This window comes from Zalophus californianus, chromosome 8, assembly GCF_009762305.2.
Source record: "Zalophus californianus isolate mZalCal1 chromosome 8, mZalCal1.pri.v2, whole genome shotgun sequence".
Classification (NCBI taxonomy): Eukaryota; Metazoa; Chordata; class Mammalia; order Carnivora; family Otariidae; genus Zalophus; species Zalophus californianus.
In genome coordinates this window covers 98,568,763-98,594,902 of record NC_045602.1, presented here as the reverse complement: position 1 = coordinate 98,594,902, position 26,140 = coordinate 98,568,763, and the positions used below count along the sequence as shown (strand labels likewise).

At 38.4% G+C, this 26,140-nt stretch overlaps 1 protein-coding gene across 2 annotated transcripts in view; it reads left to right on the top strand.

Annotated features, from left to right (window-relative positions):
• MACROD2 (mono-ADP ribosylhydrolase 2) overlaps nucleotides 1-26,140 on the top strand; it is a 2,068,343-nt gene that overhangs the window by 1,993,085 nt on the left and 49,118 nt on the right. For both annotated transcript variants that reach the window (XM_027621583.1, XM_027621584.1), the window contains 2 exons: nucleotides 8,514-8,588; nucleotides 8,859-8,951. In XM_027621583.1, the coding sequence (XP_027477384.1) occupies nucleotides 8,514-8,588; nucleotides 8,859-8,951 (168 nt within the window). The remainder of the gene's footprint in view (nucleotides 1-8,513; nucleotides 8,589-8,858; nucleotides 8,952-26,140) is intronic.

Sequence of the window (26,140 nt, the reverse complement as noted above, 5' to 3'; positions counted from 1 at the left end):
ATAATCTGCAAACAATAAAACTATACTTTTGTTACTATTGTTCAAAATCAGTCCATTTACAGAGTGCATTTAGGTTTATCCTCTAGAAATGTTTAGTTCCAGACTGATGGCCCCAGACCAATTTTTATGCAAATTATTTAAAGCATTAGCTTGAGCCAAACTTAATTACCAGGGCTCCAAGAAATAATCACATGATCTATTTCTAAAGAAAAGTGAATGGATTTATGGATTATCTGTTCTAATAGTCCCCTCCCATTAGCATGGATGATTGAGTTCACTGTATAAAAATATATATATAAACTGTGGGACCCTTTATGTTCTTTGTTTCCTCTGCCAGGAGGGAGTAAGGCAGAGGACAGTGGGTAGAATTCAACTAGACTGAATGTGAAGAGGCAAACATAAAGCTTGCCCCCATGGGGTCAAGAAAGCAAATGGCATGTCTGAGTGCACTGTAGAGGAAGGCAGAAGGGCTGGAGACCCCTGGAGTCATCATTAACACACAGCAGGCCTGGGTGCAGGGCAAGGAGCTCAAACAAGTACCTCCTCTTTGTGTAATATGCCCAGTCCTGACTTGGCTCAGGAATGAGCAAATATGATTATTGTTGGATTTCAAAGCTGTGCACCTCATTTCTTTCCCCATTTTTTACTGACTTTATTTCAGAAAAATTAGAAAGAAGAAAATATATGTATTTCTATTTCAAGAAAAGTTTGTCAAAATATGTAAAGCACACAGGTTGAAACAGATCAAGAGAAGGAAGAAGTGAAAAGGCAAGGGGGGAGAAATACTCCACAAGAACTTTGCAATGCCTCTCATCCTCAAAGTGAAGTGCCAGGGCCTTCCTAGTCAAAGAGAAAATCCCTAGTATTCATCAAGAGCCTTAGGCTGCTACCTCAGGCAGTCCCCCCCTTATCAGCAGGGGCCCCAGGCCCTGTTGAATTGTGGTCTTCCTATCCCTGATTAAATTCCTCTGAAGATTTATCAAATGGGGCACTGGGACTGGGGACACAACAGGAATACAGAGTGGCTGCTTCTGTTCTCTGAATGCTCTACTCTTTGCCTTCATTGTGCAGACAAAGCCCGATTGCAAATGACAAGTCAAGGGTCCCAGCAGGGATCCAGGAATAGGTGTGGTGGTCGGTTCCCTATCTCAACAGCGATAGAGAATGAGGCTCACTCAGACAGTGAATGTCCTCTCTCGATATCATCCACCCAATAAACAAACATCAGCAGTGACTAGAAGCTTTACCAGGAGACAGATCCTCATATAATGCTAAAGACAGAGGGAATCTAAAATATTATCTAGTTCTACAGCCTTAAAAATAGATAGATAACGAACCTGAAGCCCAAAGAGGTTGTGATTTGCCTAAAACTTCAAGTTCTTCTTTCAGGGTTCTTTCCAATAAATATAGTATACGGACTGCTTAGCAGCCTAAGGCACTTATCGTGTTGCTAAAGGATGCAATAGAAAGTAAGTTACGGTTCCTAATTACTATTTGCAGACACAGATGAGTACTATAATGAACAGCCAATTAAATAGATATTTATTGATCAATCCTTATTAGTAGGTACTGGGAGGGGAAATATGAATAAAGCACGTTTTTTATGTTCACAATGCTCATAGCCTGGTAAGAGAGACAAACAGATACAACTATAATACAGTGTAATAAGATGAATAATAAATAGATAAATGAGCAAAGGAACTCAATAAGCAAGAATGTGAAAATGATTGATCCTGCCTAGTGATTCAGAGGATGTTACAGAGAAAGGTAAATTTATGACTTAGTTTTGAAAGATGAGGAGAATTTTACCAGATAGAAAGGGGGAAAATGGGGTGTTTCAACCAGTGAGAACATGTGCTAAATGGATGCAAAGGCAAGAAATAAAGTAATGTGTTTAGAAAATGGTGAGTAGGTTGGGACATAGAACAGAAAGGTAGGTGATTTGACCAAAAGACAAAAAAGAGGAACATTCAAGAAGTAAGAGGTACTCAACAGCTGAATTTCTCAAGTGTTTTTTAGAGTTCAAGTAGAATAGACATTGAGCAAAAGTAACTAGATTTGGCTAGACTCAAACACCTTTTAGTTACAAATTTTTCTTCTATGATATCACTGAAAGCATTTTTCTCTATTTCCTAAATTGTTTCATTATAAGTATTAAATTATATAATATGCATTTGTTGTAAAATCTAAAATGCAGATGAGTACATAGTTATAAAAAATGAAATCATATTCTATGTTCTACAATCTTTGAAAATCTCATAATGCTTTTAATGATTGCTATCACAAAAAAATACAGCTGCTTAGACTTCCTCTAATCTTTAAATTAGAAATTCTATTGCACCAACAACAAGACAGAAGAGAGACAAATCAAGGAGTCTATCCCATTTACAATTGCACCCAAAACCATTAGATACCTAGGAATAAATCTAACCAAAGAGGCAAAGGATCTGTACTCAGAAAACTATAAAATACTCAGGAAAGAAATTGAAGAAGACACAAAGAAATGGAAAAACGTTCCATGCTCATGGATTGGGAGAATCAACATTGTGAAGATGTCAATGCTACCTAGAGCAATCTACACATTCAATGCAATCCCCATCAAAATACCATCCACTTTTTTCAAAGAAATGGAACAAATAATCCTAAAATTTGTATGGAACCAGAAGAGACCCAGAATAGCCAGAGGAATACTGAAAAAGAAAAGCAAAGCTGGCGGCATCACAATTCCGGACTTCCAGCTCTATTACAAAGCTGTCATCATCAAGACAGTATGGTACTGGCACAAAAACAGACACATAGATCAATGGAACAGAATTGAGAGCCCAGAAATGGACCCTCAACTCTATGGTCAACTTATTTTTGACAAAGCAGGAAAGAATGTCCAATGGCAAAAAGACAGTCTCTTCAACAAATGGTGTTGGGAAAATTGGACAGCCACATGCAGAAGAATGAAACTGGACCATTTCCTTACACCACACACAAAAATAGACTCCAAATGGTTGAAAGACCTAAACGTGAGACAGGAGTCCATCCAAATCCTAAAGGAGAACACAGGTAGCAACCTTTTCGACCTTAGCCGCAGCAACTTCTTCCTAGAAACATCGCCAAAGGCACGGGAAGCCAGGGCAAAAATGAACTATTGGGATTTCATCAAGATAAAAAGCTTCTGCACAGCAAAAGAAACAGTCCACAAAACCAAAAGACAGCCGACAGAATGGGAGAAAATATTTGCAAATGACATATCAGATAAAGGGCTAGTATCCAAAATCTATAAAGAATTTATCAAACTCAACACCCAAAGAACAAATAATCCAATCAAGAAATGGGCAGAAGACATGAACAGACATTTCTCCAAAGAAGACATCCAAATGGCCAACAGGCACATGAAAAAGTGCTCAACATCGCTTGGCATCAGGGAAATCCAAATCAAAACCTCCATGAGATACCACCTCACACCCGTCAGAATGGCTAAAATTAACAAGTCAGGGAACGACAGATGTTGGCGGGGATGTGGAGAAAGGGGAACCCTCCTACACTGTTGGTGGGAATGCAAGCTGGTGCAACCCCTCTGGAAAACAGTATGGAGGTTCCTCAAACAGTTGAAATTAGAGCTACCGTTCGATCCAGCAATAGCACTACTGGGTATTTACCACAAAGATACAAATGTAGGGACCCGAAGGGGTACGTGTACCCCAATGTTTATAGCAGCAATGTCCACCATAGCCAAACTGTGGAAAGAGCCAAGATGCCCATCGACAGATGAATGGATAAAGAAGATGTGGTATATATACACAATGGAATATTATGCAGCCATCAAAAGGAATGAGATCTTGCCATTTGCAACGACGTGGATGGAACTGGAGGGTGTTATGCTGAGTGAAATAAGTCAATCAGAGAAAGACATGTATCACATGACCTCACTGATATGAGGAATTCTTAATCTCAGGAAACAAACTGAGTGTTACTGGAGTGGTCGGGGGTGGGAGGGATGGGGTGGCTGGGTGATAGATATTGGGGAGGGTATGTGCTACGGTGAGCGCTGTGAATTGTGCAAGACTGTTGAATCACAGATCTGTACTTCTGAAACAAATAACGCAACATATTTTAAGAAAAAAGAAAAAGAAGAAGATAACAGAAGAGGAAGAAAAGGGGAGTATGTCAGAGGGGGAGACGAACCATGAGAGATGATGGACTCTGAAAAAGAAACTGAGGGTTCTAGAGGGGAGGGGGGTAGGGGGATGGGTTAGCCTGGTGATGGGTATTGAGGAGGGCACGTTCTGCATGGAGCACTGGGTGTTATGAACAAACAATGAATCATGGAACACTGCACCAAAAACTAATGATGTAATATATGGTGATTAACATAACAATAAAAATTAAAAAAAAAAAAAAAAGAAATTCTATTGCATTTTCTGTCCTCTGTATCTATCATCTTTTTGTGTTTCATTTTGCTCCCTAACTTTTGCCTTCTTAGTGAATTTTAATTCAAAAGTTTGATTTCTTTAAAACATTCATTTATGAATAGTGTTCATTCTCTTTTATGACATCCTTTGCTGATGTTCATGTTGTCATTGTGTTTTTAAGCTTGTAGATTTTTCTGATTGTCTCAGACAATTTCTTCTTCATTTAATCCATCTCTTCATTTCCTTATTCATTCATTCTTAGAGTTCATTGCAAACCCAAAAATGCTATCTATGTTTTATGTTTTTCTGAATATATTTTTTTACAAAAATATTTTTCCCTTACTATAATTCCCCTCTTTTATTATGTTTCATTTTTAAGTCTCCTGTTTGTTTGGATAGCTAGAAATAGCTATCCAGGCAAGATGTTTGCCAGGAAATAAATGGAGAAATCCCCTTCACTTTCTTTCTTTCTTTTTTTTTAAGATTTTATTTATTTATTTTTCAGAGAGAGAGAGAAAGCACAAGCAGGGGCAGCAGCAGGCAGAGGGAGAAGCAGGCTCCCCGCGAAGCAAGGAGCCCGATGCGGGAGTTGATCCCAGGTCCTGGGATCATGACCTGAGCTGAAGGCAGATGCTTAACTGGCTGAGCCATCCAGGCATCCCTCCCCTTCACTTTCCATGTGCTATAATCCTTCTCTCCATCCAACTATTCTGATATCCATCCAGTATTTATCTAGGGCAAACGTGGAATACAAAACCTGTAGCTCTAGTTTTATCAGAAATAGGATTGATTTCCTCCCATCTCATTCCATGAAGTTGAAATTTGATTTTAGAATTTAACATTTATCCTTATCAAATTTCTTCTTGTTTCGTTTAGTCTATTTAAGAATGCTTCAGTGTTGATTTTGTTGTCCAGTATACTTGTTATCCCTCTCAGTTTCCTGTGATCTAAAAATCTGCTAAAAGTGAGTTTTTTCATACATTTGGAACTCTGTTTCACATCTTACTAGAAAGAACTTTATGCACATTTAGTGCCTTTTTCCTTGCAACTATGCATTTTGAGGACAAGTATTGTATCTATTTTATTTAAGATCTATTCCCAGCACCTGACATATCTGTCATTTAGTAGCACATAATACAGTGTCAAATAAGTGACCGATAGTGTGTGGCATTATTACTTTATATGGTACCCAAAGGTGGAAAAAAAAAATGGGTTTTGGGGAAAAGATTTTGCACAGCTTTCTTCTCCATATTAAAGAATTTTGTGACTAGTAGTATCATGACACTGTCTGAAGGATAAAGGGCACACATGGAACTCTCATACATTTCTGGTGGGAGTATAAAGTGGAACACACTCTTCCAAATGCTGTTTTTCAGAATTTAGTGAAGCCAAAGTTATGTGTTGCCTATTACTTGGCAATATCACTCCTGAGTTTATACCCAAGGGATATGAATACATATATCCACCAAAAGACACGCACAAGAATGTTTTTAGCAGTGTTCTTTATAATAGCCCCAAACTGAAAACAATTCAACATCCATAGGACATAATATATTTGGATAGTGGAATAGTATACATCCACAAAAAAGAATAAACAATTGACATATACAACAACTGGGATTAATCTCACAGAGGACATGTGAGAAAGCAAGCTACAAGAGAGCATATAGTGTATGTTCTGTTTTTATGAATTTCAAGAACAGACAAAACTATTACCTTTCACCTGTTGTAGGGTGTCCATTGGTTCCAACAGGGAGAGCCACTGGTGCTAGAAATGTTCTCATTCTGAGTGGTGATTGCACAGGGAGACACATGTATGTGTATGTCAAAAGTCTTCAAGCTATATGATTAAGAATTTTGTGTTTTACTATAAGCAAGATATACTTCAATTTAAAAACTAAAAGGCAAAATAAACACATTTCCAAGCAAAACAGAAAGGAAGAAAGGATTTGTAGTTGAACATTTTGAAAGCAGAATGGGTATCACAATACTTAATTTCCGGGCTAATGTGGTAATTAGAGATAATGTATGTGAAGTGTCTGGGCCAAGTCTGGCATTTTTTATAGGATAAATAATTTGCAGATACACATATATCCTAGGCCAGTGCTTCTCAAGCTTTAATGAACATACAGATCACCTAGAAATCTTGTTAAAATGCAGAATCTGACTCTAGGTCTGAGATGAGGCCTGAACTCCTATATTTTTGAAATCTCAGTGTTTCTTACCCACAGACCATAGTTTAAGTAGCACTGGAGTGGAATGGAGGTGAATGTGGTTTATCGGCAGGGGAAACATCTTGATCAAATCCATGTTTTAAAAGGTATTTCAGCTAGCAATTCACAGGATACACTACAGGAGGAAAAAATGACAGATCCAAGAGAGAGACAATATATCCTTAAATGAGGAAAGGAGAAGGGGAAATGAAAAGTGGGAAAAGAGAAACATTTTGCAGAATCATCAAGACATGGCACTTCATTGAATTTTATTTATTTATTTATTTTTAAAGATTTTATTTATTTGACAGACACAGCAAGAGAGGGAACACAAGCAGGGGGAGTGGGTGAGGGAGAAGAAGGCTTCCGGCTGAGCACGGAGCCCAATGCAGGGCTTGATCCCAGGACTCTGGGATTATGACCTGAGCTGAAGGCAGACACTTAATGACTGAGCCACCCAGGCGCCCCGGCACTTCATTGAATTTTAGAAGTGATGACAGAAAGTCATCAAAGACAGCTTGAGAAATTTCACTTCAATGATCAGATAAATATGCCTCCATTGTAATTATTTTATCAGATCCTTTTGATTAAAATTGAGCTCAAGAGGAATGATCTCAAAAAACTTTTTGGGGGTCATGCTAGCAGAGAATGAACCAAGGTGAAGCCATAGAGTGGGCAGTTTAAGGATAGTTGTATGAAAGAGGAAACTAAAGATAAAGGGTTGTATGAGTTAGCTTTGCTGGAGTAACAAATAATCCTAAAAGTTCCATTGGCTTACAACAAAGGTGTTTGTGTCTCTGCTTGGTTCTGCTCCACATGCTTTCATTCCAGGATGTAGACTGAAGGAGCACGCTCACTTAGGAGCAAGAAAGATGGAGGACACATGCAATGGATCTTAAAGCTTCTGCCCAAATGTGCCATTTTGTAAACCAAGTCACACTAATAGGCCTGGTGTCAGTGAGGTGGGAACAAACACTTGTCCCACAGGAGCCACTGCAGGTCACATGGTCACAGACATGGAGTTGAATCCTCTTACAGGAAGCAGTAGGGACCAGTTCAAACAATAATGCAGTCTACCATAGCAGAGTCCAAGCCCCTCTGTATCCCCTTCATGCCAATAACCAACTCTAGCTCTGGATTTTTTTTTTTTTTTTTTTAGTTTAGCAGTTAAATATTCTCAGCATAAAAAAAGCATATTCTCAGCATAAAACCTTTCGTTAAAATGAGGCAAATGGACAGATTTCAATTTCCTCTCTTAATGAGCACTTAAATATTCAAAACTCTACAGGGGAGGGGAGGCGGAGAAGCCAGGGGGTGTGGAAGAGAAACCATTACTAGATAATCAGCCTTGGAGTAATCAAGAATTGGCTGAATTCTCTCCTGACCTTTGCTATATTTAGTAGGTGTCTTAACAGAATGGTTGAGCTGTTAGGTGACCCAATCCCTGCGTGCTCACATTACTTAAGAAGTTCATGCTCTTTTAATGGGAGAATGAGAATACTAGGGTTTTAATTTTCTAGGAATCCTCAGTACATGAAATTTGTACATCTTAAAGGAAAATTAAGCATAGATAACCCATTAAAGCCCAGGAATTACTTAAACTTTCAAAACTTCCAGGTTGTGTCCGTTGACGTTCAGTGCATTGATAAGCTAAACACCAATTACACCAGTCAGTCCAAAGAAGAGGTTTTTGCCTAATTACCTGGCTATTTCTCATAAAACAATTGACATAAATTTGATAATTTGCAAAGTTGCCCACTTTGGTTCGAAACCGTTCTCTGCCTCTCCATGCAGAATCGAAACACGGTTTCTGAATGTTTTGCTTTTCCAAACCAGGGATAAACCTACGATCATGCATGTCTCATTTCTTTTATTTTTCAATCACTGTTCTTAACAGGACAAGAGCATGATTCAACGAAGAATGAAATAAAAATTGAGGCAGACTCCCAGAGCTCATATATGGAAACAGAAGGTATTGAAACCAGAATGCCTTGTTATCTGAGAATGAGATGAAACTGTGAACCATGACTTCTGTCTATCCTGGTGTTTGTGAGTAGTGTGCGTGTGTGTTTTAGGCACTAATTACCAGAGCATGGCAATAGTGTTCTGCTCTGTGTGCCTCTTAAAACTCGGAGGGGAAAAAGAAAGGAACTTTAACTTTCTCTGCTTTAGTCACTGTGTTTTCTCACTGATTCCGATGAAAACATACCTGAGTCTCCTTCTGTCTTGACATTCTATTTAGAGCTCTCACCAAACCAGGAAGATGACACGATTGTGGAGCAACCAGAAGTGATCCCTCTAACAGATGACCAAGAAGACAAAGAAGGTGAAAAAGGTAGGACTGCTCTTAAATTAACCCATCAAGAATAAAGAGTTTCCTGGGATTCCCACCTAGAATGCAACCGTCAGTTACCCTCCTGCAATAGCAGTCCGTAAAGAGGGAAAATGAGCATTTCTTTCATCCTGAACCTACTTGCGAGAGTAGAACAAAATCTAGAACAAAATCTACAAAAGAAGATACTTGTAATTTTTGCCCTTCCGTAGTTTGAAGATGTTTTTTATTATTTGTTTCAATTTAATTTTATTTAAAAATCGTGAAATACAAAAATTATAGTATTGAGAAAGCCTATAAGGAATTGAAATTATGGACTAGATGGATCTAGACCAATAAGAGTCTTAGAAAGTCTGAGATGGCTTTAAAACACAAAGATAAGACTTTCTGTATTGATTTCCTTCTGTCGTCCTTCATATGGTAGTGATTAAGGAAGCAATTTATGTAAAATATACACATTACATGAACCTTCTAAATTGCATGCTTTGTCCACTAATATTAGGATGCAGTAATATTGAATACTGTTAAAAAAAATAAGTGAGCATTATAATGATTTCTGAAGACATAGGAGGAACAAACACTGCATAAATTTTAAAGAAGTATTTGGGGCATCAAGCCAATATATTGGAGTAAAGACAGGCATTCTTTTAAAATATCTATATTAAAAAACTATTATCAAAGAAATTTAGTATTTATTGAAGAACTTGATGAGTTCCATTTTAAAATATAAAGCAATCTCTCTTAAGAGAAGCTCAAATATGAAATAAAAAATGAAATCATTTGTCTGGTATACTATATCATAAATCATGCTGCTCTTAAATAAGTTTGTGTTTGCAAAGTAATAACTTGACAGGCCTTGTTTATAGAACACAGTGATCAATTTTGTTTCCAAATTAAAATGCAGACATGATCTCAATAGTAAAATCAGGTCAATAGTAACTACAGCTTCCAAATTATGAACTCTTCTTGGCCGGGGCATTGACACAGTTTAATTACTAAGCCATGTTAGTGATTTCAACATCTTTTTTAAAATTTCCATTGCATTTAGAACACAATATTCTTCCATCTCTCTGTTTCTAATAGCCTTTTCTCCATTTCCCTGCAAATCCTAGTTCAGGCTCATGATACCGTGTTCCCAGCAAGTCAAGTAAATGGCATATCTGGAGTATTTTATGTCTGATGATGTAACAGAGAATTGATAGGACCCTGACTTCAGACACAGATACATTGCATACATGGCATTGCTCTCTTCAGTTGTGCTTCTAACATGTAAAACACACAATGTCTTGCCTGCCTATTTACTTTCTCTATAGCAGAAATTATTTACTTTGTATATTGTGCCCCAAGACATGCAAATGAGGAACATCAAACAACGGGTACATTTTCTTCCTTTTGACTTGACCTACAAGGGAAAAGCTGGCATTCCGCATTCACTGACTTGGTGTCCCTTCTTGCAGTAGTTCTCCAGCATCTAGCCCTCCTCTAAATACCCACGTCCCTCTCCCTTGCAGGGATGCCAATCCTCTATAGAACATGGCAGAATGGCTCATGAGAAAGAAGTGAAGTCAAAGTCGGCTACTTGCTTGTAGCAACTTTGAAGTTGGATTTCTTTCTTCAAATGTGACTTTTCACTGCAGGAGAGTAATAATGCCTGTGGCTTTGAATAAACAAAATTTTCCCTCCCCTTCTTTCTGGCAGATACTTAACTTGGCCCTGCCTTGCATATTCCTGTTTAAATTTGAAATAACTTAAAATGTATCCCCTTCTCATCTTATTCTTTGCTTCAAAGTAAGAGTGAATAGCTAGCCCATGACAGATAAGGGAAGTCACAGGAGGAGAGTGGGGTGATGTAGATTCAGGACACTGTGGAGTAGCTCTTCCCCACATTGACGTGCTGAGTGGCTGTGGGCAAGTTCTTTCAACTTTCAATGCCTCAGTGTCCTCCTCTGTAAGATGGTGATGACAAAATCACTTGTCACGTACAGTTGTGGAGAAACTTTAATGAGTTGACACATGTGCAGAAATCACAGTACCTGCCACATAGAAAGCACTCATTGTTTAGTATTCCTCACACTTCAATAAATTGACGACCAAGTCAAGAGAATGCACATGTGGAGTTGCTCAAGTCCATTTATGGTCCTTCCTAACTATTTTGAATCCATCAAAACTTCACATTTTCCACCTTTTCCTTCAACAAAAAAAATTGTTTTGCACATTTCCTTTTCAACACCAAATTCTGCAGGCGGTTTCGATATGTATGTTCTTTTCTATAAAGACAGAAGAATTAATGAAAGGTGAAGTGGGAGGCATTTCTCGCTCTTCAGAAACTCCTTTTTCTTTGTCAAGATGTCAATCTTCTATTTGGGAAATGCTGATCCAACCATAATTTCTATTTTTAAAAGAAGATGCCATTGATCTATTGGCAGATCCATGGCATAAAAGTACTAAATAAATCAAATAAGGACTTTTTTTTTTGCTTTATTTAGGCTCATGGAGTTATTAGAATCTTGTTTGAAAGCATTTTGAGAATATAGCTCCAGGTTTTGTGTATATTCAGTGTATTTTAATGGAAAGTTGCACAAACATCTTAAAAATTACTCTTATCTGCAAATGAAAACAAATGAATATTCTATTACATTTGTAGGGATATTCTTTATAACTTTAAAAATATTGGTTCTCTTTTATTTTGAGAATCCAAGGAGACAGAAGGTGGTTGCTTTCAAAAAATTTCAGACCAGGAAAAAAATGTATAAACTTGTTCTCTCATTTTGTAGCATTCTATAAGATTAGAAAATGTAGATAATCTTCAGGATACATCTTCTATGGCTCCCAGGTGTATGGGCACAGATGTTGCAACATTAAGTTTTGAAGTTAGCTCTACCAAAATACGGGTTTTGAAAAGAAGAGAAAATATTCAGCAGAAATTCATGCTGATAAAATTATACAATAGCACAATGGACATATCCCTGGGAGATCTGAAATACAAAAATTTCAACAGGCATAAAGTGAGGTTTCACATATGGCAGCTTTTCTCATAGAGTCACACTGCCTCTTCCTAAATGAGTCCAGTTTTATGCTTTCCCAGCAGGATCTGTGGCACATATGAAATCCAGTAAAATAGCGCCATTTAGGCTGATAACCTAATAGGAAAGTAATGTTATAGGAGATCTCCTCAAAATATGATCTCCTGTTTTAGCATAAAAGAGAAAGCCAGTATTAAGACATTTTTCTGAAGATTTTTATTTCTAGTTGAATTTAGAAATAGTTGAAATAAAATCTGAATTATATTAAAATCATGTCATTATTATATCACATGATTTTCATGTATGACTTATTAGGAATATATTGGATTTTTTCTTCAAGTGTTACATAGAAGTCATATATCCCAATTATTTTTCTTGTATTTCTTCAAGTGTTACATAGAAGACATACATCCCAATTATTTTTCTTGTATCAATGGATAAGTATAATATGAAATAGTAATTCTTTATTTATCTCAGGTTGACTAAAATGTTACTGGAAACTTAAGGTCTATATTATGGTCTAAGACTTTCTTGGGAAAAGATGGATGTAGACAGGTATACAAGTAGAAAGTGAACTAAAAGGCCACAACAAGTATAAATTATCATGTTGCAAGGCTAGTGTTTTGGCCTCTGACGAGCAGGGCCATGGAACAAAGTGTCCATGGTTCTGACTCTGGCTGCATGGTTCCTGGCAATTCTTTACCTTCTAGGAATCCCAGTTTCTGGGTTTGCACAATGAGAGGCATGAACTCAATAATGCAATTTCACAAATTTTCTTAGAAGGCCAAAGAACCGCATTCTTGATAAAACAAGGGGAGGCAACACGGGAGCCAGTGATCACCAATATGTTGAGAAAGCCGAAATTACAGGTTTTACTCAGTTTCACTTACTGCATTCTATCAATAAAAATGCAGAGGTGCCCTAGACCAGACAAAAAGATCAGCCAAATCAACCATATTTTATTTCAGAAGTCAACCAGTAATTGGGTGGCTGATTATTCCAAGAGTCTTTCAATGGGGAGACAATGTTTTTCGCCTCCAAGTAGGTTTACACCCAAATTCTACTAAGAACCAGCCTGGCTTTCCATCACCATCTTTCTTATCCACATGGGAAGCATCCTTTCTCGAGCCTCCTCTGGCCACCGTTGGATCTTTCAGCGAACACATAGTTAGTGAACCACTTTCTCTTCTGCTCCTACCCGTCAAATCCAAGAGGGATTCATTTTGTCTACAAAGCACCACTACCCAGCCCTTGGTGTTTTCCACTATTGATGGGATTCTTACATCACTGACAGAGCCCTCTCCTCTCTACTTGAAAAGCAGCCTCAACACCGGCCATGCAGCAACACACAACCTCCGTAGCTGGCAGGCTTTCCTCCTCCAGACTGTGCTCTTTGTTCCAGAGAATCCTAGTTCAGACATATTTTTTTGATTCGTACAAAATATTATATGAACTTAGCCCTAGCGCAATTAACTTCCTGGGACTTTCTATTTTCAGAAAGTCTTTTTATCTCATCTTTTCAAATGAAGTCAACATTCATAATGCTGTGTTTTTCACGTTAACAGCACTACAGTTTAGTTGGGGGGGTGGGGTGTGCAGTTTCATGTTCAGATAGTTTCTTCTGTTATTGGTCTTCTGTCCTAACTGTGTGGTGTAGCTGGAATTTGTCAACCCAAATTTGGTTTTAGAATATAAGATAAATTCATCATGCTGGTCCCTTCTAAGGTTTTATGAATATTTTTAAGTGTTTAATGAAATTCCTTGTATTGGTTAGATTGAACATAAAAATTCCAACCTTTTAAACTGAATTACTTAGGTTTTCTGCACATCTGTATGTAGGCAATATATATATATAGAACGAGTTCATTCAAATTACACTGTCTAACAAGTAAAATTACAATTTTTATATTTACAATGACATGACTTTTTAAAATTCATTTTTGGCATGCTAATCTTCTTCATGTTTCTTCTTCAAATAAAAATGTACCTGACCTATCATTTTAAAGTTAGAAAACAAAGAAGAATGAATAGTATATTCATGGCTGCAATAATGATTTTGGCTTCTGTCCTGTATTTCTGTATGCATGTGTGTAAATTTAGATTCAGCGTCGACTCACTAAAAAAGTATATATCATGCCTCTTGAATAATAACATTATTATATTATTGGCCAAACTTTGGCCTTTTGGCCAAATCCTCTTGTTTGCTGGGATCAGCTTATCTTTTAACATTTTGAAAAATTTACCCTGAACCTCCATTTTACATAGAAGGGTGGGGGGAAGCCCTAGAAACTTAAAGGTATGGGTAGGCTTCAGTGAACATTAGGATCGAAACTTGTTGTTATTAGCCCATCCCTATCTGGGGAATTTTCAGAGACCATCTCTTCTAATAAATCCCCAGCATCCAGCTTTGTTCCTGAATCCACTTTGTCTTTTTTTATTTTCTCCCCTCCCTAACTCCCCAGTTTCATTTACAATTTGACTTTGTACCTGCCTAGGTTGTCTGGTCTTGCCCTGAGGCATATGGCAATGTGGCTTATCAGAGTAATTTGCAAAGATGATACAGACCTCTCCCTTAAGTTGAATTCTGTCTCCAGGTGTGGAACTTTTTATTCCTTTCTGCTCCATTAGAGTCCTACAACTCTCTGTGCATGGCATACCTTAATTCTTATCACATCTAATGAAAAGAATTTTACCTGCATCTAAGCATATATTATTTTGCATATATCCTTAAACATTCCAGACAATTAGTCTTCTCTAAAGACAGTGAGTAAATTGTTAACATTGGTGACATGCTCATTATATTTGCCTTCTTCTCCAAGATAGTAAATAATGTTAAACTGTAATTTTCAGAATGATGAAATCATGACTCTCATATAAATAGAAAATGAATCAATGTAAAAGATTTTCTTTAAATCATTAATTAATGAGGGAACCAGTAAGATATAAAACTGATTCAAAAGAGATTTTAGATGTATACATCTCCATAATGCACATACAATCAAGAATACCGAATATAGCCTCACATAGACACATGCACACATGACATTCGGGGGTCCTGAAATTTGAAAGATGAGTTAATGTCATAGAGGGCAATAAGATATATCCCTTCTTCTCTACCAAACCGAATGTATTTGCATGGTTGCCACCAAGTCACATTCTCATTACTACAAGTTTCTACAAGTGCTATCTCTACAGATGTATAAAATAGTCTAGTTGATAGAAAGTGCATCAAAGGAGTAACACCCCATAGAATCAGATAGTTCCAGAAAGTGTGCTGGACAACACCTGGCCTTCCACAGAAGGGACACCCATGGATCTCTTTTGCCCACTGTCAAGTCTTAGACAATTTTTCTTGGCACAACACTGAAGGTAAAACTGTCATTTTTACCCTTTTTCCCATTTCACTGAATTCATCAATGTTGGTTATCTGATAGGTTTCACAGACAGTGATAAAACACCAAGGCAGTATTGGGGTGGGCCAGCAACCTCTACTTACATCTCTGAGATTGTCACTTACTTGCTATCATTTTGTGCCAAAGGCTGCTATTCTACATATGCTATAAATGGACATATACTGTGGCTGCATGTTTACTTCTAAGATGTCGCACCTGTAAGATGCACCATTATTTTATGTATCATTAAGGATTTTTTAAAAAATCTTGCCAATTAAAGTAAGACGCATTTTCTTATCATTTAGATGTTTTATTTTATAACTATTGAAATAATTTAGATTATTTTATAACTATTAAAATAACTAGACATAGGATTTTATCATAAATAACTGGAGAATACATAAACATAGAAAAGTATTAAATAAATTAGTTAAGATATTACTAAAACTTCGTCATATTCAGGGTCTACTTCTGAATCACTTTCATTTAGAGTTATCAGTAGCTGTGTTGTTTCACACATACTGTCCTTCTCTGTGCCATTAAACACTTGGATGGTTCAGACTTTAAGAGAATCCATAAAGAAATTAAAAGGCACTGTGCTGTTATTATTAAGGTAGAGCTACCTTACTTTTTTGCTTCTACTTAGAGAGTTGCTAAACACTTCTGGTTTACTACCTCCTCAACTCCTTCCCTCTTTTACTACTATTTCCAAGGGTTTTCGTCTAAGCCATTGAAACCCATTCTGCAAATTTTGGTACTTTTGTTTTTGATGTTAGTGCCTATATAGGATCAGTCAATTTCATCCAATGTCCTGGCCAAAAAAATTTTACAATTCTCTATTTCAGAGATGTTAAGATATGGAAACAATGCTCCTTATTATTATGAAATATATTTATTTCCCCGTGCAAACAACACTGAGCCTAGGTAAGGAAAACTTAATTATTGGTGATATAATTAACTACTAACTCATAAATCTGCCTAGCAGTAAGATCATTACCAGCACATTAGTACACTGTTTCCTACTGCATATCATATAACTGAGAGTGATAAATTGTTCCATCATTCAACAAATACTTATTAAACACCTAATATTTATATATATATATATATATATATATATATAGTCAATAAGAGCCATATATGTGTTACATTTACTGCACTCTATTGGCCTTTGGTATGGGATTCGTATGGAATAGTGAAAAAAAAACACAAGAAATATGAGTTGTTTATATAAAAGTAAGCAAATTATATATTATGTAATTTGGTTATATACAGTATACACAAATTTTTCTTATGTATATTTTACTTATTTTGCATGTTCATATATGCTGATTATATATATTATTACTATGTATTATATGTCTTACTTATATATAACTTATAACACTGACTAGCTTGAAACACAAGTAAGCTGCTTAAGCCTCCTGGAGCCTTAGTTTCCTCTTTAGTGAGAGATGTAGTTGTTCTCATGCCTTTTGGAATGGTGAAATAAAACCATCTTTGAGGAGTGATCTGGGGCCTCTAGCAAGCTACAACCCATTGGCCAAATCTGGCCTGCTGACTCTTTTTGTATGGCTTGTGAGCTAAAAAATGGTTTTCACACTTTTAAATGGTTGGGGGAAAAAAATAATTTGTGAGACATGGAAATTCTATTAAATTCAAATTTCAGTGTCCATAAATAAAATTGTATTAAAACATGCAAAGCCCAGGCATTTACTATCTGGCCCTTTACAGAAAAAAAAATTTGCAGACCCACAGTCTATAGCATCTATGTGAATATAGCCCAAATTATCTTGAATGTGAAACCACTCGTGATCATGCAGGAACCCCTAAGTTAATGCAATGTTTATCATTACACATGGACATATATGCACATATGTTTCATTAGCCTTGCCAACACAGGTATATTCCCACAATGCCTTGCCCAGCAGGCACAGCGTTTGCTCTGTCCACACCCCTCCCCAGACTGGGGGATTGGGAGAAAATGGTTCCCTCTGGTGTTGATGTTAGCCTCCATTTGAGGTGGCCCAAAAAAGTGTGACTTGGGCCCCAAACATTTCACACTTTGGATGAGAAGGAATACTCTGAAGCCTTGGCTCTTTTTCCCTCAGAATAAAAATTTAAGTTTCCTATAAACACATTTTTTTTGCCACTATTTAAAAGGAGATTTCGGGGTGCCTGGGTGGCTCGGTCAGTTGAGGCTCTGACTCTTGATTTCAGCTCAGGTCTTGATCTTAGGGCCAGGGGATCGAGCCCCCTGTAGGGCTCTGTACTCAGTATGGCATCTGCTTGTCCCTCTCCCTCTGCTCCTCCCCCCCCCCCGCAAAATAAATACAATCTTTAAAAACAATACATTTTCAAGCATAAAAAAATAAAAGGAGATTCCACCTATCTACCAGTGAACTGATCTTTGCTTTCTCTGAGTATACTACAAGTGAGACCTGCGTTAGGACTGTGTCCTAAACATCCTAATCATAACCATTTTTACAGAAAGACCATTAGGTGACAGAACTAACAAAAATGCAGGTCTAATGTGTAAAGTGAGTGGGGTACATAGTTAGGGCTCATAATAATATGAATGTGTAAATATGTTCATTTACACATTTTGTTGTAAAGACCAAAATATTGTCAACCCAGATTTTAACATATAAGCTTAAATTCAGATAATGGTTGGAGTATCTGCATTCAAAGACACAGAAGCTCAACATCTATTGGCATACAATATTTTTTTAAAAAAATAACAAATAACCACAAAATAATATGTGATGTATGTTAGATAAAATATTTACTGTACTTGAATTTAGACTTGACCACTTCACTTGACTCAGATGGAGGAGATTCCAGACCCTGTTGATTATACGAAAGGTATATCCATTCTGATTTGATTTCAAATTTAAGTGCTACTTTTCTGTTTTAGAAGGAAACTCAGTTTCTTTTTATTACTCGTTATACATCAGGTGCCTTCATTTCAGCACAGTATGTAAAGAGCAGGTGGTATAAGGAGTACTTTGAAGGTTAATTATTTTTTTCATTTATTTCACTGTGAGGATTTACCTTTCAATGTGTTTTTATAATCAGGATGGAAACAATTAGGGAGCTTGCTGCTTGAATGTTTCACTACATTTATTTGATGACATCTGCTGCAATGATTAAAAAAAAAGGAAAGGTAAAGGGGGGTAAGCATTTTAACAATAGCGGGGTTTGAGTTGACTGTATGCGATTGCTTTATTTCATAGTGAATCTTCAAAGGAAATGTCGTGATGAATCAGTCATGTTTCTAACCAGTAAATATCACTTCATTGTTAGAGTTTACATTTTTGACATGGAAGCATGTCTGTTCATGTTTCAGAGATGTCATAGTTTATTAGTCTCGGATTTAATTGAAACCAATAGAAAAAAGCTACAGAGAAATAGGAATGAAAGGAAAAAAAGTAGATATTTATTTTTAAAGACATATTTCAAAGGAGAATGTTCTATTTCCATTCATCATGTTCAGTTTATTCTTCAAATATACCCAAGATATTTACTTCACCTGTCCTTCATCTTCATATGCTTTGGAGCATAGTTGATAAGGTAATAATATTCGGTATCAAGAGAGGTGTGGCTCATAATATGTTAAGATTTGGGCATATAATTTCAATGTAAGGGAATACTTTTCAAAATTAATATAGTCATTTCATAGTGTGCTACATTACTCTTGTTTTTCCCATTAGCAAAATATTATAGACAATCCTACGCCATCAGAAAATAAAACTTAACATAAAAATCTAATAATTATATATAATTAAATATGATAAGTAATAGAGAAGGTAAATATAGATACAAGGTGTGTGTGGGTGTTTGAAGAGAGACAGAGAGAGACAGAGCCAGAGCCAGAGGGTGAGAGACAGAGACAGAGACAGAAACAAATAGAGGGGAGAGAGCACATGCCTCAGATCTCTGTTGGTAGTTTTGAAGATGGATGAAGGAGGCCATGGAATGCAAGAAGCCTCTAAAATCAAATGGATTCTTCCTCAGAGCCTCCAGAAGAAAGGTAACTCTGCCAACACCTTAGTTTTAGCCCCGTAAGACCTATTTCAGACTTCTGGCCTTTGGAACTCCAAGAAAATAAATCTGTGTTATGTTAAGAAACTAAGCCTATGGTAATTTGTTACAACAGCAATAGGAAAGGAGTACATTACCTCTCAACATGGGCTCTTCAAACCATGTTGAAAATTCAGGCTTGTCTTAATAGGTCCCCAGAGGAAGGAGAGGCTCCAATATCTTTCCATGTTCCAGCTGGGAATTACCATGAAGTTTTCCCTGCTTCTATAATCTATGCTAAATTAGGCAGCATTTTTATTATCATGACCCATCCCTTTTTAATGTCAGTCTCTGTTGGTTGCACAACTGAGATTTAATTCAGGTAAATCTAATTACCATGGCCACAGTAAGTGGAAATGGAATAGTTATGCATCTCTGGGAGATTAGAAGAAAAGGATTCCAAGGCATTAGGGAAATGACGAATGGGAGAAGGGAAAGAAAGAGAAAGAAAGGCAGGAGAGAAGGAAGAAGGATGGAAGGGTGAGAAGGAGCTGGTTTCTATTTTCTAGTCTGGGGAAAAGAACAAAGTAAATATCCAACCACCACTTTTTGGAAATGGAGGAAATACAAAATTCGTGCCCAACAAACTTTCCCATCTGGCTGTCTCTGATTAATAGCCCAAAATGGGAAAAGAGAACTTTCTGACCCTAACAGTTTTCTAATAGTTGAAGGCCAAACAGACTGCAAACAGGGTTGGTCTATTATTCTAGCACAGGGCCTCTCAAATTTAGGTGCATTTAGACATTAGAGGGTTTGTGATTTCTGGACCCTGTCCCCAGAGATTCTGATAAGTTAGAACTTGGTGGGCTTGGGATTCTGCACTATCAAGCTCCTAAGAGATGGTGATGCTGCCAGTCTGTGGACCATACTTTGAATGGCAACACTAATCTAATAGTTGGCATCCATATTTAGACCACTCTTTTTGAAAATCCCTTAGACCTTTCCTTCTGCCTTAATTTCATTGGAGGCTGGAGTGGCTAAACATGGCAAAAATGATAGACACATAGATACATAGATAGATGATAGAGAGCATACTCCTTCTCAGTAGATCCAAGTCACCTAGATGCCTTAGTTAAAAGATGGCATGCTGGGCTCTATATCTCGAGTCCCTGGTTCAGTAGATTTGGGGCCAGTGGGTGGGTGAGAGTGTGCATGTTTAAGTGCCCAGGTGATGCTGATGCTGCTGGGCCAGGCAATACACTTGGAGAACCACTGGCAAAGCCCTTGTTTATTATCCATACCAGCTGACCCCCATCAGGCACCATGGGAGGAGATGGTCTTTTAGCCTTGTCGTGGACAACCAGGGACACCGGGCATTAGGGTACCTGTGGTAAGAATGGGAACCTCTTCCCCAATTGAACCCCAGGGTGTCTGAGATCAGCAGCTGCTCCTCCTTGTAAGCCTCTCTCCCCACGTGTGCCTTCCTACCGGCAGGGTGCAGTGTGTCCCTCCCACAGGAGCCAGTCTAGGAGGCAATGTGGAAGAGGGAACACAGAGGCTGGGTGCTAAGGTTAAGAAGATGCAGAAGAAGACTGCGTCTGTCCATTGGAAAACAGACCTGGGCTACTCCAGGAGACTCCTCAGTAGGCCTCTGAGTTGTGTACCTGAGAAACATGTTTCCTGGTTTTGATGAGAAGAAAAGAACTCAGGAAACAAACGTTTTCCTGTCGTCTTAGTGGCCTTACCCATCCTTGGACACAGAGGCAAGACAGAGTAACAGGAGAAAAAGTGGCATTCCCTTTGCAAATGTTGAAAAAAGGGACAAAACAGGATTTGGGGCCTAACTGCTGCCCACCTTACAGGAGTTACCTTATACAAAGTAAAAATAAACTCTGACTGAGCTGTCCCCTATATCTGATTTAAATACATTTGTCTTCCCAAAGCTAACATTTTCTCAGCTGAATTTGAGGGGATTCGTTATTTAAAAAAAAAAGAAGAAGAAAAGACAAGGAGAAACTGAACAGGGCTTCTAGAGCAATGCACATAAGCTGTTTGTCATATTGAATCAACACCTGGGGCATTGATTTGAAAGCCAAACGCAGGTTGTTCATCTGGATTGCCAAGTATAACAGAAGCAACTGTCTAGCCCAGGCCATCAGAAAGAACGCGCCTCGCCAGGGCGCCATCTGAAGCTGCCTTCGAGGACCACAGATAACCCAAAAAGATGTACAGAGGTTGCTCTGAAACCTAATTTCAACTTAGGAGCCTAGCTTTCTCTCTTTCCCATAAACTACCTATGATTTCTAATTAGAAAGGCTCTCGAAAGCAAGCTGACCTGATTCCTTTTGCTCACTTGAAAACGTGTCCCAGTTTTGGTGTTGATGTTTGGCTTTGCTTACTCACTAAGCACTATTGTTGCTTAGTCCTCTAAGCTTGCTGGGCCTGCCTTTCCCAACATTCCAAGCAGTAATAGTCTCTTTGACCCAGTAATTAAAGAAATCCTGTACCTTTCCACTCTGGCTAGCTGCCCTCTTTCTTCTCCCCCATTGTTCTTTTAGTAACACCACCAGCAGATGGTTAGAGATTTTTCACCCTTTCAAAAGCTTTATATTTTTCCCATCTCATCAAGCATATCTCAGCCAAATGTAATTAGCTTAAGGCTTTTGAGCCCTCACGGGAGATCAGTAAAAAAAAAATAAAAACCCGAGCAATTTCAATAAAGAGCTTGAAAAGAGGATCCTGGAAGGCCACAACAAACCACAGAAGAGCTGCTATTATTTAGAAGCACAGATCTCTCTCTTCCTCCCCTTCCCCCCTTTTGGCATTTTAAAGTCTCAGAATATTCATGAGGCCTCCAGGGCTTGGGAGCTTCGGAGCTTTCTTTTGGACCATTATTGGGTAGGTGGGATATTTGAGCTCTCTTCAGCAAGGTCAGTGTTTGGTTCTCTTTAATTGATTTCAATCAAGGAGCGTTTTTGGGGGGGGGGTAGCGCTGAGTTACTCCCAAATGGCAAACAGTTTATTTGCTAAATCTCTTAGCCTTTTCATTCATTTTTTTTTTTATCCTCTGGTTGTTGGAAACGAGCTGGTAAGCCTTCTTTGTCCTTCCAAGCATTTGATATGAAGGCTAAATTAATTAACCGCAATACAGATTTGCGCCCTGCCTCTGAGTGGTGGTGAATCCCTTTTCCTGAATCGCCACATGTATGTACTACAGAGCTGATCCTGCAGCCCCACACTTAGGAGAAAGCAAGTTTTTCAGACCAAATTAAACTATTTTTATTGAAATGGAGTAAAGTAGCGCTTAAGTATGTGAAGCACAGATTTTTTGTGGGATGTTAGGAGAGGGGCATGGGCTCACCCTTGAATTGTGTGATGTATATTTTCCCCAAGCACGCAAGTGGGAGGCTCCAAGCCTCAGGTGTTGGGTAGTAGGATGATTGTGTTCTCATGTCAGTTTCTCATTACTAAGATTTGGGTAAAAGGGGAATGATTCTTTGTAAATCCACTACCAGCTTTTTCAGATAAAGGGAATCAATGCCAACACTTGATTAAAATTACTTTTTTTTTTTTTTGGTCTCAAGTGAGCTAATCAGTTTCTTTCCGAATAGTGATGCGCGGATAGGTGCCTGTGATGAAGATGGTTATATATGTGACACTTTAGAGGACATTAGAAGCACAATTTAGGGGAAAATTCCTTTTAAAGAAGTGTGTTCTGAGCAGTGTTCCAGCCAAGGCATAGGCTTGCAAAGCAGTCCCCAAACACTTAAGAATTAACCTTGTTATGTCCCAAATACAAAGTAATGTTGGAGGTACAAATTGACTTACAAAAAGATATAAGTAGGGTGGAAGTTTTCTGTAGGTAGGACAAATGAGATCTTGGTCTTTTGTAGATGCTTTTCATAAATGTCAGTTTTTCACAGAAGAATGAAAAATTAATTTCAATAAAACTGCACTATCATTGCTTAGAATACAGCAAACCCAAAGAAACTAGACTATCTCTGGCAGGGGCACAATTCTGGATCACGAAACTAGTTGTATCGGTGCAGAATAAGTAAGACAAAAAGAAAAGGCAAAGAAATTGCTCACAAGACCTTCACTTAATAACAAGAGAGAGGCACAAGGACCCGTAGCAAACTTGATGTCCGGAAAATGTGCAGAAATGATCTACAGAGCTCCTTCTACAGCGGTTTTGCCATTAGCCAACGTACCGTGGGCAGGATATCTCTGGTTCATTCCATTTCCCAAATAACTGATGCTTAACCAGAAAACTTTTGGGGCCAGTTATCACTATTTCCGAAATTCCCAAAATGATGACATCCATTTGCCTCCATTTTGAAGTTATAGAAATTAAAGTTATGAAGAGTTAATGCACCTGAGCAGGGTCATACATGCAGCTGGTGGAAGCAGACCTGACATCTGTTGTCCAAATTGTGGCCCAGGATTTTTGTCTACCCTACCCTTCCTCTTATGAGCTGTTCTAAGGGCTTGTTCTTCACAGACTAGGATACTCTAGGAGGTGTCTACAGCAAGCATTTCAACTTAGCTCCTTTCTGAAATGGTAAAATCACCCTACTGTAAATCTTGGGTTTGGAATAAATCCTAAAGGTCACCCAGTCTAGCTTCCCGCTGTGATGCACAAAAGCATTATTCCTTCCCAGCAGATGCTGTGGCCTCTGCTACAGAACATACATGATGGGTAACTCACTACCTTGCGTAGCAGTTCCTTCATTCACGGGTGATTCTGAGTGTTGAAAAATGAACTTGATTTCACTACAGCTCATGCTTATTCGTGCCAGTTCTTCCTTGCGTAGGGAACTGAAATGAGCCTGGCAAATATAGCAAGAGCCCATCTAGTATCTGAAGGTTGTTTGCAAAGCCAACTTTGGTGTCTTCTCATTAGTCCCTTAACTCATTCCTTACTTAGTCCAAACACCCCTCATATCACAAGTTTTTCTCTTTTTTTTTAAGATTTTATTTATTTGTCAGAGAGAGAGAGAGCACAAGCAGGGGGAGCGGCAGGCAGAGGGAGAAGCAGGCTCCCTGCTGAGCAAAGAGCCCAATGCAGGGCTCGATCCCAGGACCCTAGGATCATAACCTGAGCCAAAGGCAGATGCTTAACTGACTGAGCCACTCAGCCTTCCCCATATCACAAGGTTTTCAAACCCTTCCTCATGTTGGCTGCATACCTCTAAGCAAGTTAAATTTGCCAACTTTTCTCTCAAAACATGGATACGATGATCCAGACCTTCATTTGTCAAACTAAAGGCTAAAAGGAATTGCTTCAAGCCCTGGCAAGTCTGTGTCTGCACATCTCCCTGTGTGAGATGATAAAGGATCTGAGGGGTGGACCAGCAGCCAGTGTGCAGAAGCTTGCAGACTAGCCAAGCTTGCAGGCAGGCTCTTCTCTAATGATCCCTGAACTAGCGATTTACCCTGGCCTCGGTTTCCCTGTCTGTAAACAGGGATAACAGTAGAGGATTTTTGTAAGGATCATATGACTTAATATGTCTAAAGTTCTAGCAATAATGCCAAGCACATAGTAAGCTCTTCATCGAGACTAATTATTGTTACTGTTCTAAGCAGAAGCCCCTACTCCAAACTAAAGAAAATCCTCACATTCCTAGGATGAACAGAGAGAAACCTAAGAACTATAGGAACACTGGATCAAATGTTACCTCTGCCCTATAATTACTGGGCCAATCTGCCTCTGTCTCTACAGGCATGATGTGGGACCACAGGGGCGCCCTGAGAGACATCTAGCCACTTTCATCCTCTGACTATGCCCGAGATAGCAGTCTAGTAATTTTCCCTTAGCTGCCAATGTCTTTGATAGTAAGAGACCTCATTAAAGGGATGCAGCTGGTCAAGAAAAACACCCTGAAGCCCTTGGCTTCTGGCAGATGAGCTGGGTCATGAGAGTACATCTGTCACAGCTGGTTCTGTCCCCATGCAGAAATGACAGGGCCAATGCAAACAGCTCCGACCCTGGCCAGAATAAACCGGCAGACTTAAGGAATAAAACATTCATGGAGGTGGATCTGTGCATTCCCACCAACATTATTTTTAGGCACTTCGGCACAAAGCGTAAATGCTGCCGTGTACATAACCAGACTGTCACCATCACAGTTGACATTTGTATAAAAATGGCCAAACAGGGACCCAGGAGCATGGAAACAGCTATCCCTCGGTTTGGAGATTTAAAGTTGTAGGATTTATCATTAATGCCATTCCCTCACTCATGTTTCTTATGATGGGGTTTTATATTGACTGAAACTTCTTTCAACTATTGCTACTGGATCAAAGCATATTACAAAGCAGGAGACAGAAACAACACTCCCCACCTTGCTCCGTTTCATTTCCTCCAGGTCCATCCTATCAAGAAACTCAAAATCCCCACAAGAACCACATTCTCAAGGAGAAGTAGATTGAGGACAAACAGAAATTTGAATTCTGGCAAATCAGTAACTGTAAGGAATTATCGCAGGAGACAGTGGTAGCTCTCTTTAATCCTTCTAGGTCATTCCTGGTGGGTTCGATCTCAGACTATGATGGCAGAGGTCCAATTTTCCTCTCTACTGTACTTGATTTTAAATGCCAGGGTGGAGGTTCTTGGTTTATATAAGCTGCATCCTCACTGGTGCCTTAATTATTCTTAGGATTATTAATGATTATGAAAACCTCACCTTAGAAAATGCAGAGAGAGAGAGAGAACCAGATAGACTTGTGATGTGGATCCTGGTGCATTTGGGTC